The following is a 20,173-nucleotide window of genomic DNA, read 5'->3' on the forward strand; positions in this document are numbered from 1 at the left end:
TGCAGGTTTTTGTTCCAACCCAATTGCTTAATAAGAAGCACTTATTGCTCTAGAAACACTTCTGCTTCATTTTAGTTATCTCCCTCGTTAAGATTATGAACCCTTATTGCTTATTTAAGTCTTAAACAGCTGCATTCTTGGCTTTTAATTGCTCCTTATTAGCAATAAAATGCAAATGACAAAAGAAACCAGCAGTTATCCATTTTGCTTGTTACCCTTTACACCTGTGTGTATTTACCGTGCACTATTTGGTTTAATTAAATACTTGGAAGGAAAGAGAAGAGAAAAAAGTGAAGGATTGAGAATTACACATCCGTTTTACACTTCAAAGTATTTGGATGATATCTTTAGAATGGAAAAAAAATCTCGGATATGAGAATGACTTGACATAGCAGAGTTAAAGCACTAACAAGCCATGAAATGTAATTATTGGCAAGGATTGTTTTCTAATTAAGCAACTGGGTTGGAACAAAAACCCGCAGCCACTGCAGCCCTCCAGGAATGAATTTGCCCACCCCTGCTCTAACCAAATGTCTGTCTTAGGTCAGCATTTCTCAACCTTTAAGTATTTGCGACCTGAGTTTTCATAACAATTTTCTGAAACCCTAATAAAATTTATTCCTATATTTTTTGCTGCCGATACACCGCTACAAGTTTAAAATTTTCCTATGACTAGCGAAATTACGCCACATATGGCAACATTCGCACCCTCTTTTTTGTTACTTCGGGGAGCGCACCCCACAGTTTGAGAACTGCTGTCTTAGGTAAGGTTTCCATTTCCTAGCATGCCTACTTTGACTGTGGATTCTGAAAATAAAATTTGTATATTTTTATATGTTGTGGTCAGCAGTGCTACTTCATAGCATCTAAGGCAGCATTAGAGCCAACACCACACAGTTTGTTAATTATTCACTGTAAAGTAGGGCTGCCAAATCAGGCAAAAATTAAGATATGAATACTCGTGTGCAGGTTAAATAGTCATGCATATAAGTTAGTACCTTATGTGCATTTTTGACATATTATTGTTAATATTTTTACTTTTTTCTCAAGATCCATCTACATACCATGAAGTGCTAGTGAATCCCACATAGATGCATAAAAGAAGCAGCTGAAAACTGTAGCCTTCAAACAAATGTAACATTTGAAAACACAACCATTCACAAAAGATTAATCATCTGTATGCGCAAAAGAGATTGCAAAATACAGTGCATATGGAAAAACAGATAAAGAGGCTTATCATAAATCAGTTCATGTTCTTTTTTTTTTGTAGCTATCTAAGGAAAAAAAATCTCAGCTAATAGATTGGGCATGCAGAAGTCGACTTCATACATTTGTAGCATGAGATGCCAGATGATTGCTACAGTATAGAGAGGAGCAGACAGTCAATATGGAAATAAATTAAACTTATTTTGTCTTTTTTCCTTTTTACAATTACAGCAAACATGTACTGTAATACTAGTAATCTGAATATTTATTTATGACTATGCCTTACTATTTTAGGCCTTGTCTATCAGCAGCCACCTAACATGCGTGTTGACAGAGTTTAGCTATCTAAAATTAACATTACTGATTTTGGTGATTTTAAGTCTGTTATAATAATATAAAGACATCTAGAAACATAGTAGTTGTTTTCCACTTCATTTAATGAGGAAAAAATGTAGTTTTTGCTTGATGTCATACTTAACTGTTCTAAAATAAAGCATCACTAGGTCAGAGATCTCGGGTTTATGAAGCAGAAGCCTGTCTGTTTCACTAATGACTCTATAAACTAACTGTTAAACTTAAATTCTCTCCTATTCTTGCTCTCTGTGGCAATTTTTTAAGTTGGCTAAGTACTTTTAATTGGTGGTGCAATGTTTTCTTTTAGCTTAGCTTTTTTTTTTAATCTTATGTTATTTTTGTCATTCTTCAGAACTAAGTTTTGGTGCTGGATTTTATTTATACCTTGCACCTGATGTTGTTGGATTAGGATTTACATGAATGAATGGACTGGAGAATTGAACAGCATTATTTGTTAAAAAATGAAGTTTTTTCCTTATGCTTGTGGTTAGCATTAATTTGCTTTCTGCAAGTCCTGAATGTGATGAGGCAGGATACTCCTGCTATAAGACTCTAAGGTCACTACAGAGTTGTGATTTGAAGTGCACTCTTTAATACAAACAAATTATTATATATTGATAGGATAAGTGTTTTGCATAATATTAAGTAGTGCTCAAAGGATAATATAACTGAAAATAATTACTCACATGAATAAAGTCCATAGATAGCTTTTTCTGCTCAAGACTAAAGAATAATGTTCTAAGTAAGATAAGTGTTTCTAATTCTCAAAGGCATGATAAAGTTGAATTAGCTCAGCTAAATAGTGAGTCACATATTCAAGGACACTGGTGGAAATCTGCAGAGAAACAAGCTATTGAATCATGTAAATGAAGCAGATACCTTCTAAAGTTTTAAAAATTATTTCAGTGAGATATTGGGACAATGTAGCTATTAGTTAACCAATTGGATAACTAATTGGTTGATAAACCATTTATGTTCTTATCTAAACAAGTAAATTACCTCTTAATCTATAGCCAGCATGGAATCTATATCATTCCCCCACACTGGCTTTCCTGGAGATGCTGAGTAATCAAATCTGTTAATTAATGGAACCTTCCCTTTGGTTGTATATTTTTTAAGGTTGGAGAGCATTCCATGGTGCCATTCCAGAGCTCTTTCATGTAAAACTGAGTAGGCGAGTTAATGAAAACACCAAATCATCTGGCATCTTAAACACTTCTGGCAGGTTATTACCCAGCTTCCATCATCGTATCTTTACCCATATAGTGACCTCCTTCATGGTAATAGACCCTATCTCACCAGATGCTTCTTGCCACTTCTTGTAACAATAAAGGCCATTCATTTTTCCTTAAAATAGACAGGATGATATCACATCTATCCTTTATCAGCCTTCGAACAGTTTGCTTGAAAATTACATAACTAAACTACCTCCTTACTCAGGCCTTCAATTTAGCCACTGACGTAAACTACTTTCAAATGGGTTATAAGGCTGACTCTGTGACTGCCATCAACAGCGTTTCTGCCAACACTCTTTGCAGACATCTCCAGTAGTGCACCTTTGAACATGGGTTATTCTGTTTCAGTTGTCTGACCTTCCCTGCAGTGCAGATGAAGGGCTTCACTTATCATTTGTATCTCCCGTGTCTCTTCAGTAGAAGTCTCGCCAGTCACGGCCAACTAACCACAAAAGGGAGATCAATCAATGCCTGTTTTTCGTTCATTCATTACATGATCATTGAAGTTTTGCTACTGCAGTACTATGGATGGCACACATTAGAGTGCTGCAATTCTCTCTCTAAGAAAGTTGCATATTTTGAGATTTCTTTAGACTCATACATGCAAACAATGGTTAACATTTTCATCTCTGCAGTGCCAAATACTAAGCACCTATCCAGTTACTTGTGTATATCCCCACATGTGCACAGGGAGCTGACAAGAGATTAATCTGTTAAAGTGGTCTTTCTCCAGAGGCAAACCTCTGTATAGAACTGAGTCCAGCCATGTCTAACTGATGTGTAACTAATCTCTTGACCAGCTTCCTCTAATATTATTACTGCACTTTCAGTGAAGTAATGGTCCTAGTGCTAAGGGCTGTTATCAGTTACCAAGGTCTAGTTTAACTGGGTTTGTCCTCCACATGTCCAAAACATCATTCTTATTGCTCCTGAGCAAATCAATGCAAGTGTGGTATAGTAGGTCCATGGCTCAGGAAGAGTGGTCATTTTTTATTAAATAATTAATTAATTGGCCGTCCCATTCTCCGTTGATGTGCACACTCACACAGCTGAGGGGAGATGGTGGAGTAATTGTGGCAACACACACCTGCTCGTGATGGTGCTTGATACGGTGCCCTCTCAGGAGCCAGAGTTGGCTTCAGGGGCCCTAGCCTAGCAGTAGCGATGAAGGTGGGCACCTCCTTGGTTGCAAGAACCTGCTCTGGGTTAAGCCAAGGAGATGTCTGTTTTTAAGGAAATGCACCAGGGCTCATGCTCTTAAGGACAGCTTCCTGCACTATGTTTTTAACCTCATTTAAATGGATTATTTATTTGACCATTTTAAGCACCACATAGACACCTTCTTTTTATGGATTATTTATTTATTTAATTAAGCACTGGACTTTTTGAACACTGTTTGTTTGGACTTGTTTTAATAAAAGCACTGAGCACTTTACACCTTCCCCTTGCTTTGTGTGAGTGTCCTCATGTGCTGGCTCATCCCTCGGAAACGTTATCAGCGGTTGTTGATGCCGACTGTGATCAGACGCACTGATCTTCTCAGCCTTAAGGCACTTGTTGTATGCCAGCATACCCCTGCCTAGATGTAGAAACTGATCCCTCTGTCTTCTTTAGCTCAGATTAATTTTTAAATTGTCAACCATTATTGGAATCAATTTTGGATAATTCTTTCGCTGGACTCTGCTCTTAGATCAAAGTGACAAAAGCAAACTTACTTGGAGCACAAATTATCAAACTATATTGCTCTAAGGAATGATTTTCCAAGGCTTAAAAGAAACCTTTCTTTCTTTCTTTCTTTCTTTCTTTCTTTCTTTCTTTCTTTCTTTCTTTCTTTCTTTCTTTCTTTCTTTCTTTCTTTCTTTCTTTCTTTCTTTCAGCCAGAAATATATATGGCATATATATGTGAACAGCTACACTATCTCACATCACTTATACTAAAAGTATACTATGTTAAATAATGCATATTTAGTCTTGCTATAAATGCTGAGACTCGGCAGAGGGATTATTCCTGATTTTGGGAGCACTTTACCTATGGGCGAAGCCCTTGTAATAACTGTATTTATCTTAAGACTTTCAAGAAAATTTTTATTTTATAATTATAGTGTACACTTTACATGTTTTGTAATTTAAGGGGTCTATTTAATTTATGAACATCAGTAGCAAACGAAAGAAAGTTAATGTTATGCTTCTAAATTACATCTCCCATGGAAATATATATAAAGAGACAATAATAGGGTTAGAAAGAGCTGGAGCCTTCCCCAGGACCACTAGATGGAAGGAAGGAATTAACCATGTTGTTTGTCACAAAAAACATTTGTGCACAATCCATGGCTCACTTAGCCACAGCCAATTTATGGTCACTAACCATAGTTGCAGTATATCTATGGTATATCTCATTAGGATTTGGTTGGAAACTAAGGAGAAAACAGTTAACATAAAGAAAACATGCATATTACCTACATGACTATGTCTGGCTTCCAGTTCCCTGGAACAGAGAGCTAGCACAGCAGAAAAATATTGTATACAATTCTGTCCAATACTGTGTATCTAGTATAATAACAATATTTGGAGCAGTAAATTTACGCACAGCAAGGTTATTTCATTTCTTATACACTGAAAGATTAGCAAAAGATTGAACAAAACAAGACCTAGTGGTCTTCTATAAACAGAAAATGTGGCTTCTTCAGATACAGTGAAACATTTCTTTTTCCTTTTTTCTAAAATAAATACCTCAAATAAATTAAAAAATGACTAGAGGGAAAGAACTTATAAGGAAGACAGTGGTGTGGGTTTTGCATTGTTTGATGCCTGGTCTACATTTGAAATGTTTCATATCATTTTGGCAGAGATTGGTAAATGTATTATAAAAATAAGTCACATTCTGAAAATTAATTGAACTAATGTGCAATATGCAACTGCCAAGAGAACATCTACTGGGGCACAATAAATACGCTAACGGGCCTAATTATTCTATATGTTTCACTGGAGCCTATTAAAAGTAATTACGGTACATGTGCCAATTTCATTTCTCTAATAAACAATGTAAACTATACATACACTGTATCTATTTTTCTATGTATATATTATACATTCTAAAAAATGCCTGCACAATATCTTGTCCTATACTGCAATTACTCTTGATTGCTGTCCTCCTTCCTTTTCAGGCTTTTTCTCTGTCGTTCATCACCCTAACATACTTCACCTCTTTTGTTCTTTTGTCAGCTGTTCCCAGCACATCACAATACTGGATAATTATGGTGATGCATTCATTTATTTTGTCAGCTCACTTATTCCAGTACTAGATTGTAGGAGGCTGAAACATATAACCATGACACTGCATGAACTGTAGAGATCATTTTTGGATTGCATCACATATTTGAGCATGGGAAAGGCGCTATATAAATCAAATGTATTATTATTTACATATTTACAGTGGAACAACTTTATTATCTGTTGGTCTAACCCTTATGTGCAAGGAAATCAAGTATCCAGAGGAATTACAAATGGGCACAGAATAAGATTCTGAGTTTGAACCTTATACTTTAAAGATATTAAGCTGTAACACCAAGTACTGTACCTTTATGCCACCCTATACTAAGTAAATACAATAGCTAATTAAAACAATAATTTTAATGTAAAAAGACTAATTTCTTTCTTTTTATAATTTTCTTGTTTTTGTGTATATATGAGGGACGTTCAAAATGTTTCCACACTTTTATATTTTCGTTGGAAACGGTGAAGGTGGGAGGAGAAGTAATTGGACATTAAAAAGTTGGTACGATGCTGGGAAAATTTCATCACAGACAAAGATGACTATGTTGAAAAGTGATGTCATTTTGTTTTTGAAATTCTTAATAAATAGAGTTAAAAAAAGTGTGGAAACTTTTTGAACATCCCTTGTAGTATCTATAATAATTCTTTGCATTTATATAGCGCTTTTCTCACTACTCAAAGCGCTCAGCAATATCAGGTTAAGGGCCTTGCTCAAGGGCCCAACAGAGCAGAGTCCATATTGGCATTTACGGGATTCAAACCAGCAACCTTTTGATTGCCAGTGCAGATTCCTAGCCTCAGAGCCACCACTCCACCTAACATACCATCTATGGTATTAAACTCTAAAACGTTAAAATATGAGTTTAACTAATGTTTCATGTTATTTATGAACTTTCAGGTTAATGATCGTATTTCCATTCTTGATACCGGAACTTTAAAAATCCATGATATTCAAAAAGATGATGCAGGGAGGTACCGCTGTGTCACGAAAAACAGCTTAGGCATGGAATACTCTAGACCTGTTACAGTAGAAGTTCAAGGTTTGTGGTTTTCAATTATAGTTCTGTTTTCTTTATTTTTTAACTTAATTTCCCTTTGTTAATTTTGCAATTGTCACATTTTTTAGAAAACTGCATTAAACTGAGTCTGGATTTGAGTAAACATACTATGAATATGTTTGTTGTAAATGACCCTAAAGTGTAATCCCATGAGGGAAAAGTTTAGTATCAGAAGAATCTATGTTTTAAAGTTTTGTCATATAATAAAGAGAAATCACATAAGGTAAGAAAACAAGCAAAAAAAAAAACAAATAAACAAAAAACTTAAACAAATGTAGCACTATAAGCAATTAAACAAAAGAAGATTTACATCAAAATTCACATTTGAAGTGTTTTTATGTAAATATTATGATTTAACACTGTAACAGTTAATTTAACATGGATGATTTTTCTCTGTAGTAAGATTGAAAACAGAATTTTGAGCTATCAAATTTAAAAAGTGGAAATTAAGTCAATTTTAAAATATAAGTAGGCTTTGGGTGTTATCCTTTCTAATAAGGTAAACATTGCTGGGCAAAGTTTACTTTAATTCAAGGAAGTTCTGACTCTTAAACACAGAACGTACGATAATGCTCTGCATGTTCAGCATTCTCTAGTGATAATGACATATACGGTACAAAATATGTATTCAGTCGGCTGAAAACCAAAGCTTGTAAATGCATATTACAAAGATGTCTATTCTCAGAAAACAAATAAATATAGTTGAAGAAGTCTGAAGAAGTCTACAGCTAGGAAAGTCGCTATGTTACGTGTGGCAAAAGTGCTTGCTTATGTCAGCTGCTACAAACTATTCAGCATAGATAGATAGATAGATAGATAGATAGATAGATAGATAGATAGATAGATAGATAGATAGATAGATAGATAGATAGATAGATAGATAGATAGATAGAAATATATACACACACAATATGGTCTGACTGGGCTGTCACAGTGAGGCACCATACAGACATATTGATGATGGTATAGGAGCCCCAGTACATTTCTTGACACACTTCTGCTGAATAATTCCTTGGTTGAAAGTCCTCAGTGTTAGTGTGTCAAAGACCTCTGTGGATGTGTTGCATTGTTCATAATGGCACTCAGTTTTGTTTTAAGTCTCTCCTTTGCTACAACCTCCGGGGAGTCCAGAGTACATCTCATAGCTGAGCCTGCCCTTTTAAGTATCTTGTTAATTTATGGGCCTCTCTTGAATTGATGTTACCAGCTCAGCACATCACATCATAGAAAATTGCACTGGACATCACAGAGGTGTAGAAGATGCGAAAGATGTCACTTTCCACATTAAAGGAACACTGTCTCCTAAGGAAGAAGAGCCTCTCTTCTTCTTCTTATAATATGCAAGAGTTGAAACCATTTAAATGAATGACGTTCTAGTATGGTACCTCATGTATTCAAAAACTGATGAATAGTTTTTTGACTGTTTTTTGTTCAGTGCATCTTATCAAAATATCCATGTTCGACTTTGCCATGAAATTATATCTACAATGCTGTTGCCAAATAAATTGATAAATTACTGCTCAGTTACTTTATGTAATCATTTTTCTGTATTTCAATATTATAATAGGTTACTTGGCCAACCTGATAGGAAATAAGAATGACAATGTCTGTATTGGAATGTATGTATGTGGGCATGTTTGGCATTTATGAATTGTTTTCAATTTTGTCTTGCGTAAAATATATATTATAACTAAAATACATATACTATTTTAATATTAAAAAGTCAGTTTAACATAATATATGTGATGTAAATAGAATTCTTACACCCACTTAATTCAAATCAGGTTTGCAGAGGCCGGAGCTTATTCAAGTATAGAGTAAATATTAAAAAAAAATGAATGGAAATAAATACAAAAAAGTCCCCAAAATTCTAGATGTTCTGATAAAATATTCAGTATTTTAAAGATAGATAGACAGTTGTGTCCATTTTAGTTGTGTCTTAGTTTTTTATTTGATTTTGCATATTGTTTTTGTTCAGTTCCCTCTAGAATACAGAAGATTTCAATGAATAAAAGAGTTGCATTTGGCTCTGAAATTACCTTGGAGTGTAATGCATCTGGTGATCCAATTCCTGCTATCACGTGGCTGGAAAATGGTAACTCTGTAAGTAAATACATCTTGCCAGCCATTTCATTAAATGCATGAGAATTTAGCAAATATATACAAATGCATCTGTTTAAAGGACAACCTGGCACATTAGAGAGTTATTCTGAATTAATGTTCAAGGAATGTAATGGCAGAGATGGAACTGGAATGCAAATTGGAGGCAGAAACCTTGGTTAGATTTCAACAGCTACACTAGGACTCATTGAATGTGATGTGCTCATCATGAATATATTAATAAGAACAATTATAAATAGGCAGTTTCTCCATTGCCTGTGACAGCTGGTGTATATTTTTAAGGAAATAAAAAAATACATATACATTTCCATAATCCAATAATTAATATCGATGCATAAACTTTAGAACTAATTCTGTTGATTTATTTCTCACTGAAAGGTGTATTTTGAAAATAAATTGTGCCTGACTGACCATTTTCTTTTAACACTAATCGTTTATGCATCTACAGATACATAAAGTGTTCAGCATTTGTTTTGCTAATATTTTCCCTTCATAAGTAAATCTAAATGTAATGCACTTTATCTAGCAATTTTTCTTTTTAATATTATTGTCAACAATACTGTAATCAAAGGCTGTCATGTTTATTGTTCTATAATGTTTTGGAATACTTTAAGCTGATTACTTCATCCAAAGTAAGTTACATTTTCCTTTCCAGCAACTTATGATTTATACTATACCAAAATCGACTAAATAAAAAAAAAAATATTGTGTAATGTGCTTTTCTTTCTTTCTTTCTTTCTTTCTTTCTTTCTTTCTTTCTTTCTTTCTTTCTTATTATAGTCTTAAATTTGGGTATTTTCAGTAATTGTATATTGTAATTTTACATTAAACAATGATGTCAATTTAGATTTAAAATTAAACACTCACAGCAATGAGAAACTGAGTTTCTTAAAATACATATTTGTAAACTACTTTGAATATTTTTCTGATATGTTGATAAACTTTATTACTTATGAATATTATGTTAACTCACGTGCTCTGCGTGGCGCTGACATGTTTTATGCAAATGAAGGACACAGTAGAAACGATTGACAGCAGCACTAGCTTAAAGGGTGGATGGATGACTGAAGAAGAGGCCATGTCCTGTACAGAAAAGGCCACATGTATCATGTTCAGCATGCATTCTTCTGTTTGTGTTCAAATACAAAGTTCAGCAAAGCTCAATGAAGATGCAAATCTCATTGGTTACCAAACACTATAAAGCTTGAGTGACTGTGCCAGATGCTGCAGCTGTGTGGCTGTGCATTGGGTTTACTTTGCCATAAGCAAAACGGCAAGGAGACACAAGTTGAGGTGAAAGTGGAGTCCTTGAATTCAAGACAAGGCTAGAAGATGGTATAAGTTTGAACTTAATGCGTCCCCCATAAGCTACTTTATTGCAATATACATTCGCGTCTATAGATTTTGAAAAAGGACCCCCACCCCACCCTCCAAAATCGTTTACATACCCACCTGCTTACTTTGAACAGGGATAAACCCCCACTACTCTCCAAATTTGTTTACGTATTCATTTGCATCTGCAGACTTTAAACAGGGTCCAACGATTGTTTAAGAAGCTTCCAAAACTGGCAGTTATTTAATCCATTTCAACCACAAGAGAAAACATCTCCAAAAGTAAAAGCATTCAATTCATTGAATGAGCCACATAAATGTGCAGCCTATAAACGTCATTGCTGCCTGTAATAATTTGAAGTTTGAAAATACAGCTGATGAAATACACAAAAAGAAATAATTGAGTAAATGACAAGAACAAGTGAAAATCATAAACATCTAATAATGATAATATACACTCAAAATGTATATTATTTCTAATAATTACCCATTTTAATTCAATAGAATACACTTTCCTTTAAAATTTTGTTTTTCAATTGCCGTCAACCAAAGCCAAGTCCCTAAGAAAAGCAGGAACTGATTTAATGCAGGAATGTTTTACTCATATATAATTATTTATAGCATATTCAAGAGTAAGCTGCTCCAGTGACCTAATAATATTATTATTACTAGACTGACACCTTTATCCAAGGTGACTTACAACATTTGAGATACAACTGGTTACATTTCTTTTGCTTTTCCAACTGGAGCACAGGCGGGTGAAGTGACATGCTCATAGTCACACAGTGTCAGTAGCAGGATTTGAACCAACAAACTCAGAGTATGAGGCCCTAGGTCCAAAGCTTTAATTGTTACACCAGGTTGCATGCTAATAATATTAGCTTTTAGTAAAAACCCTAAAAATACTGCATACATTAAAGAACTTTAAGTTTTTTAAGGTACATAGTACTTAAAATTCATACATTCGATTAACTCATTGCACCCTAACTGATGCCCATTGTCTTATCACATTTTCAGAGCGAAGGCAGGTAACAAAACGAGTATTTTATATAAATGTAATTAATCTTGGTTACATTTATTTGGTATTATGTTTTCTGTTCCTCTCTACATAGTACTTTTTGTATAATTCCCTCATTAAATAAAATGTGCTAATTTTAGTTACATTTGAATATTTTTTCAGATTTCTGCTGCCTCAGTGGAGGAAATCATTGTTGGTGATGCTATTAATTCTACGCTTAGAGTTGTTGTTAATAAACCTGCCTTATATACCTGTTTGGCAACCAACAAGCACATCGGAGGAATAACTAAAGCAAAAGCCACAGTGAAGGTTTCCATTTCTGGTAAAAACCTATTTATTTTTAGTTAATAGTTTGGTGCACTTCTTCCACAGAATATAGACATTGTGTATATAATAAATGTTTGTTATTTTTCCACAGTAGCGTATAGCACTGGGATAACATTCATGGCAAGAAGTCTTTTCCCTTATCTCTGTTTTATCAACATGTGACTCAGGAAGATTATCACTGTCCCATACTGAATAGTGTATTGCATGCTAGAAATAACTGATCTCAAGTTTCTTTTACAGAGTCCAAGTGTGCAAGAACTAAAACTAGTATGTGTGTTTATTGCTTTAAATGTTCTGGTGAAACTTGATAGTTTTTAGTTTTATTTTAATGTTTTGTAACATGTCTTTTAAAGGAAAGTTTGGTATAGCAATCTTTATACTCATTCTCCTGGTACTTAAAATTTCATTTTCATACCTCAAAATGAGAACTATAATTTAGTGCAATTTTTAGTTACTTGTAAAAATGTATTTAGTGATCAGTCAGCATAAAGCAAGGATGCATGTGTATAGTAAAACACCCTACCCTAAAGAAATAAGCACATGGAAAAATGGTCTCCGGCACTTTGTCACAATAATAGTCCCTATTATACATAGTAACAATCTAAGGGCTTTACTGCCAATTACCTTGAAAAACACTTTCAAAAATGCCACCTTTGCTTATGTGTGAAGAAAGCAGTAAAACTTTCAGTGCAAGCATGCATAATGTCACAGCTGATGATGTGTTGACATTGATTTGGCTAAGCTTATTATCAAAGATGTATGCATTACTATATATAACTATGCTATCCATAAATAAGCACAAATGTTTGTACTATAATAATATTAGCTATTTGAAAAAAAAATCATCTTGAAAACTGATTAGCAGTAAAATAAATTAAGTTAAGAGAGTGGCAGTCATGACTTATGACACAATAATAGAGGCAGCAGAACACAGTCTCAGATCCTTGTTGCCTTGAATTTGCCTCTGCTGTTTCTCAGTTTCTCATCCTTGCTTTTTGATATTTAGAATGTGTCTTTGTGTTAATATATTATGCAAAAAAAAAAATTCTAGAAAAGAGTATATTCTGTTTTAAAAAAGAGTGATAATCTAGTCATCGCTATTGAGTTTAATAAATTGCCAACAGTGACACACATGTAGATTCAACATATAGGGCTTTGAATTCTTGCCACAGGAGAGCTCTTATACTCAATAATGCATTTAACTCCCTTACACAAAATATCAATTGTATAAGATAATGTAGGAAAGCAGAATATGATTGTTTTGAAGTGGAATAAATAGTTGTATTTCTTCTATTTATGCTGCAAAGATTTATCCGCAGTATTGTTGTACTCTGCATAACTGCAATAAATGCTGCTTGAAGAATGCCGATGGAGTTGATGGTGCGATCTCCATTCTCAACATAGTCAATATCACTTTGGTACAGTTGTAAAGTTTTGCCTTTTTAAAAATTTTTTCATATTAATCTGCTCATACTGGGGATGGAAGGACATTTATCTTCACTGTTCCTCAGAACTACACCAAATAATTTCAAAGCATTTACTAATATACATACTAATATATATAATAATTAGGACTGTCTATTAAATTTTTTATCACAAGCGTAAAATCTCACTAGATTTATCTTGACTAATCGCAAGTTTAACCAAGATGGATCATCAATGTACAGTGGTCCCTTATGAATATGACTGCTGTACAACGTCTTAGCTGCTCAAAATGCAACATCTGTCATTCATATAAATCTTTGGTATGTGACAAATTATCCCATGTGAAGGTAATGTGGAAGAACTGTCAGACCTCACTGAATGACTTCTCTCAGCCTTGTATTTTTAAGTAATTTTACAGTTATGCAGTCTGATGCTATCCATTTTGCAAAAAATAACAGTAGGTAATGCTTTAGATACTATTTCACTTATGGACATACAATGAGATGTATATTCATCGCTGCAGATTTTGCTGCCTAACATTAGACTTTTTTAACGGCGGTATCATTCAGTTTTTGTTCTTAAGTGATAAGCCAAGAATGTTGAACTTATGTGATATTTAAATTTGCCTGAACTAAGTGTACAAGTATCATCAGTTTTGTCCTTTGAACCATCTGGGAGAGTTTTAAATCAAAAGCAAGCATCATAAATTACACCTTTCTTGGCTACTGTTAATGGAATAGCTTAGTTTATGTCAATGTCAATTTACAGTATTTATATAGCACATTTAAAACAACATAGGAATGCTGTGGCCAAAGTGCTTTACAATAATAGAATTAAAGAAAAACATACAATTAACATGAATAACGTAAATAGAAATAAAATAAGTGAAGATAAATAAAATAAATAATAAATAGAAGTGATGTTATATAATCACAATGAGGAAACCATCAGTATTACTGAAGGTCACGGAATGCAAGTGAATAGAAATGAGTCTTTAATCTTGTTTTGAACAGTTCAATTGTAGACGACTCCTTTATATGATGAGGTAAAGAGTTCCACAGTCGAGGAGCAGCAGCTGCAAAAGTCCTGTCCCCCTTGGTTTTACACTTGGTACAAGAGACAACAAGAGACAACTGACCAGAAGATCTAAGCACTCTGGATGGCTGGTGTAAAACACACAATTCAAATAAATAGGCAGGAGCAAGCCCATGTAAAGATTTAAAAACTAGAAACAAGATTTTAAAATCAACTCGAAAACTGACAGGCAGCCGGTGTAAAAAAGATAAAATAGGAGAAACAGAGTCATACTTTCTTGCCCCATCTTGCCTGAAGAAGGGGCCTGAGTTGCCTCGAAAGCTTGCATATGGTAATCTTTTTAGTTAGCCAATAAAAGGTGTCATTTTGCTTGGCTTTTCTCTTTGCCCCAACCAGAAAGCAAGCGGCAGCATTCTGGACCAACTGTAACCTGTTTATCAGGGACTTGCTAATCCCAGAATACAGCGAGTTGTAGTAATCAAGGCGATAAAAAATAAAAGCATGAGTAGCTCTCTCAAGATCCCTAGAAGATAAAAAAAGGCTTGATCTTACCTAATAGACGAAGCTGGAAAAAGCAACTCATGACTACAGAATTTACTTGTTTCTCAAAAGAGAGGTTACTGTCAAAGATTACACCAAGACTGCGGATTTTAGGTTTGCAAAAGACAGAAAAAGAGCCGAGAAGTCTAAGACCAATTTGGGCTTTAGCTGATGGACCCACTATAAGCAAGTCAGTTTTATTTTGATTCAGATCAAGAAAATTATTAGCCATCCAGGATCTTAGCTCAGAAAGACAGTTGTGGAGTTGATTTATTGCAGAGTTGCAGACAGGAATATAAACCTGTGTGTCATCAGCATAGCAGTGAAAAGAAATGTTAAATTTCCTAAAAATAGCTCCAATAGGGTGAAGGTATATAGAGAATAAAATAGGACCCAAAATGGATCCCTGAGGAACACCATATTTAAGAGGAGCAGTAGACGAAAAAGAGGAATTTAAAGTCACTGAAAAGTGTCTACCAGTTAAATATGACCTGAACCAGTTAAGAGCAGCCCCTTTAAGCCCAACAAAATGTTCAAGCCGCATCAGCAATATCTCATGGTCAAAACCCGATGCAATAAATCGGAGCCCGGATCTTAGATTTTGGTTACTTCCAACAGACTACTATACTATAATAATAGACCTATTAATCAAAGCAACTGCTAATCTATAGCAGAATATTGACAATAAAAGTGAGATTTCTTAACTCTCATCCATTCCCCCTAATATTGCACTTTGGGAATTTTAACAAGAGATTACAAGGGGTTCTTTGCATGCTCCTGTTTGTGTTGAAGTTTTTCTTATGCACATGAAATACTATTTTAATGAATTATACTTTAATGTAAGAAAAGTAAAAATAGAAAGCCTGAAATGTTGATATCTTCAATGTACAAAAATGACAGTTACATAAGAATCTAGATCAAAAGAAACAGAAAAAAACTCAAGTTACTTATAACTAAAAGGCAATAAAGAGGCAAATAACTCAAAGACAATTGTGAAGATTGAATATTTTTTATGTTTTATGGGGTCTTTTTTGACAATGTCTGGTTCCAGTTTTGATAACCTTAAGCAAAATTCAGCTTCATCCTTCAGCCAAATTTCCTCCTGGGGGCAAATACAGTTTGATCTGTCTGTTCCAGTATTTATTTTTAAAGGAAAGGTGAAGGTTACCGAACACTGGTAATGCTCTCTGAAACAAAAGCTTTCTACAGATGATTAATTTTAATAAAGCTAATATGAAATATTAGATGTGTGCATTTTATTATTAATCAAATTAAAAAAATTCTGCTTTGTTTGACACTTTCTAAATCTGTTCTAAAAATGATGGTTAAAAAAAAAAACAAGTTGAGCAAAAATCTTGTAATGTTGGTGGACCAGACCTAAGAACGTGAGACAGACACAATTTGCAGCCTGCTTGTGCTGGTGGTGGTGGTGTTTGGGGGGGTGCTAGTGTAAGAAAGAGAGCACTCTTCTGAGAGCACTTACCTGAGACGTCCACATTCACTGAAATCCATCAGTCTTGGTGTGAGGTGTGAAAGTAAGAGGGACCAATGTGAGCACTGAAAGATTTTGATTTGGAAAGGACAGCAGTCCTCACAGCACAGTGAGACAAAGCAGTGGAATTGGACCACAGCTGAACATGGAGAATTGTGTGTTGTCCCACTTTTTACCTTTTTTGTTCCCATCTGACAGCTGTTTGATACTGAGGACTGTTACTCCTGTGCATTGATATATTTATGCATGTCAACTTTTATGTAACAACTGAAGAACATATTTAGACACCTCTGTATAGGCAATTTAAACTCAATCTTTAAAACTGAACTTGATGTTTTACATAATATCAAGCTGCAGCCCTCAGTTTGTAAACCAAAGGCCTAGATAGCAAGGGATGTCGATTAATAGAAATTAAAGAAAAATAATGTGATTATACCTTTGAAAATTAAATGCATGCGTTACCACATTAACTTTCTCTCCCCTAATACTAATGTATTGTGTAAATAAGTGTTTTCTGTCTTAGATCTTAACATTCCCTTAATTTACTCCCATGTTCTTCACAGTTTAATTGAAACAGTCCTAATGACAATTTTTTATCAGATTTTACCAGAATTTCAAATACCTGAATTAAGTAGCCATGTACTCTTTACTATTGAAAATGAAAGATTTTTTATTACCTTAGAATGTCAAAGGAGTGTGTGTAATAAATTATAAGTTTATAACATTTTTAATGCACACTAATCATTTACAGTAGACTTTCTTTAGTGAACATGCACACAGTAAGTACAGTAGGTCCACAGTGGCTGGTAAATGTTTAGGTCTAACAGTCTGTGTTCAAATTCTGTGCTCACTGTATGCTTAGAGTTTGTATCCCCAAAGATATGTGAGATAGGCTAATTAACGATTCCAAATGTGCACTTTATTAGTATGAGTAAGAGGCTGTATGGACATCTGACACAGTAACTCTTCATCCAGTGCTGCTTCCTGCCTTTTACCTGGTCCTACTGGGTTAGGCCCAAGACCCTGTGCTGGAGTAAGTGGGTTTGAGAATGTTATGTCATTATAACATCTGAAATGACAGTTTATGACAAAACATAACACAATGGCATTATAAAATACAGATGGTGCAGTGGTACTGCTGCTGCTTTGTAGTAAGGAGACTGTGGAAGATCGTGGGTTCGCTTCCTGGTTTCTCCCTGTGTGGATCGCGCTTTGAGTACTGAGAAAGTGCTATATAAATGTAATGTATTATTTTATATTAATTATTGTTGTTCTGGCTTTGTTAACAAGAATGAGACCTGGGTATAGCTGGATCAAGGAAAGAAGAATGGCATTTATTTATTAAACTAACTGCTTCTAAGCAGAGAGTCTGGTAACACTCTAATTTAGGTACTGCAGAAATTAATCAATTACTCATTTACCATTATATAAACAAAAACATACATTTCTTTGGGTTTGCATAACACTTGCAAAGCATCAGTAAAGCGTTTATTCATCTGTGCAATGTGACCTGCTAACAAAACTTCACTTTGGAGTGTTCTGAGGTGGCTTATTTCAGACACATTACTCTTGATATTATACATTTAGTGTAAATCCAGTGAATCCTTCATATTAACAAGTAATTTTATCATCAAGTCAATATGTTTCACTAAGATGAATAACCTATGTACTGATGTTTGATAAGTGTTATGAAGACCAAAAGAAGCCTTTGTTACATGAGAGTAAATGAGTAATACATTGCTTCATACCTAAACTAAAGTGTTACCAAGAGCTTTTAAATGATAAAAAAAAATCCTATTGTTTTGCACAATTTAATAACACGCCTTTTTTCATGAATTAAATTCATTCAATTATATAAATGAACTAAATGAACACATGTTTTGTTAAAAACCCAGTTATGAGTTAGGGACTTAGCAGTATTTCATAGTTACACACAAGTGCGTGCTTGGAGGAAACTTCACTTTTTTCCGTTTCAACTAACATTTTGCTTCTATAACAGTTTGGTTTTAGACATGTTCTCACAGAACAGAAGTGTTAACTTTTTATGTTTTCCCAGATTGTGGTGGGCTGGCCCTTCACAACAGTTTCCCAGTAACAACCCTTTGCCTGTGAATCTCCCGGGGTGCGCACACCTGTTCAAATTCCCACCTGTTCCTTTTCTATGGCCTCAGCTAAGATTGCTAAAAATCTCTGCCCTTTAAGTTGAAATGCTGTGAGCTTTGAAATCTTCTCTAATTCATGGATGAACACTTAATTTTCATTTTCTCTTTTTCTTCTTTTCTGTTGTCTGTTGTCATGGGATCTTGCGCTTTTCAAATAGAATGGAGGTAAGTGTTTTCTTTAACCATTTCATCACATTATTTAAAAAATAGATTTCAGCAGGATTGTTTAAGAGGCCCTTCAGATGCTTCTATTAGTGCAAACGGCAGTGAAGAATGCTGACAGTTTCTACACTTCCTTTTCTGATCCGAATGTTTTGTTTGTAAATACCTCATAATGGGGTTAACATCTGTAATTTGTGTTGCAATAGCTTGTAAATATTTTACGTTTGGCATTCAGTAGAATTATAGGGCAGTTGGTAGGCATGGAACATATCTAAGCTGACTTACTATTAATATACTAAACAAGTGAGAGTGTAAACACATAAACAGTTGAAATAATGTAAAAGGTACTTGCCAACATAATATAATGTTGTGCTTTTTAGCTATTTTTTAAATATGTTGATGGACTTTTAAGGAGACAAAATAAGGAGAGTGCTGGTCAAAATATGTTTTATAAATGATTTCAATGTAAGTAGTTTGAAAAACCTCTGTTAACTTTTAGACATTGCATACTTGGATTGCATTTTATGAAACACATTGCAAATTGCCATTTATTTCTGAACATCACAGCTATTAAATAGTTCTTAGATTATATACTGCATATGGAGGACTCATTTTTAGGATGTCTGAGGCTTTGTCAGTCTTGTATACACAGTGTAAGGTAAACTGTTTAATTTTACTGAAGCAGTGCTTTGTAATAACATGACAAAGTCATATTTGTTAAGACAGAAATGTGGGATGGCTGTCTAATGTATTTATGTTATGTCTAACATTCAGTTCTTATGATTACCAGCACTATAAATAGTATAGAAAAGAAAAAAAAGATATGTAAAGAAATGGCATTCTTTCATTATGAGCTAAGCTGTTTTCAGATTGTCAGTGAGATTAGCTACAAAACTGGGTCGACTTTAGCAACGTTTCATGGTCAACAGTAAAATTTTTAACAATTACCTCACACTGTGTTAAATGAAGGTAAATAAGGTATGGCATCTTTAAAATAAATAGAATAAGGAAAAAATAAAAGTTTTTGAGTATCTAATAATATTTCTTATTGGATGAACACTGTAAATACTAAAATACTGTGAGCTGGTAAAATACAACATAAAAAGGCACTGAATATTTATAAGAGTAAACTACAGAAATATGAAAAACACATATATTTTGTCTATTTAGCATCACACGTACAAAACCAGGCACATTTTTTATTTTCACACAACAGGCACTCAAACACTCTTCTGTAGTTTCTAAATCTGACAGGCAGCCTAGGGGTAACTGTGAGTTAGAGACCAGTTGTATTGCTTTCCCCTTTCCAGACTCTAAGTAAGATGTCTTACTTACTTTCCTTTAACCAGTTAGTAAACTGTCTCCCTGTTAAACTTGACAATGGGTTTGAATTTTCCTGATTAGGTGAAAGCAATGTATTCTATCCATGGGGT

General features: G+C 34.2%; 1 protein-coding gene across 1 annotated transcript in view; it reads left to right on the forward strand.

The window, feature by feature from the left end:
* The window catches only part of musk (muscle, skeletal, receptor tyrosine kinase), a 127,846-nt gene that overhangs the window by 58,410 nt on the left and 49,263 nt on the right, over positions 1 to 20,173 (forward strand). Inside the window, exons 5-8 of the mRNA XM_051928321.1 lie at positions 6,967 to 7,108; positions 9,105 to 9,229; positions 11,760 to 11,919; positions 18,737 to 18,743. Of these exons, the coding sequence (XP_051784281.1) occupies positions 6,967 to 7,108; positions 9,105 to 9,229; positions 11,760 to 11,919; positions 18,737 to 18,743 (434 nt within the window). The remainder of the gene's footprint in view (positions 1 to 6,966; positions 7,109 to 9,104; positions 9,230 to 11,759; positions 11,920 to 18,736; positions 18,744 to 20,173) is intronic.

This window comes from Erpetoichthys calabaricus, chromosome 5, assembly GCF_900747795.2.
Source record: "Erpetoichthys calabaricus chromosome 5, fErpCal1.3, whole genome shotgun sequence".
In the NCBI taxonomy this organism is placed as follows: domain Eukaryota; kingdom Metazoa; phylum Chordata; class Cladistia; order Polypteriformes; family Polypteridae; genus Erpetoichthys; species Erpetoichthys calabaricus.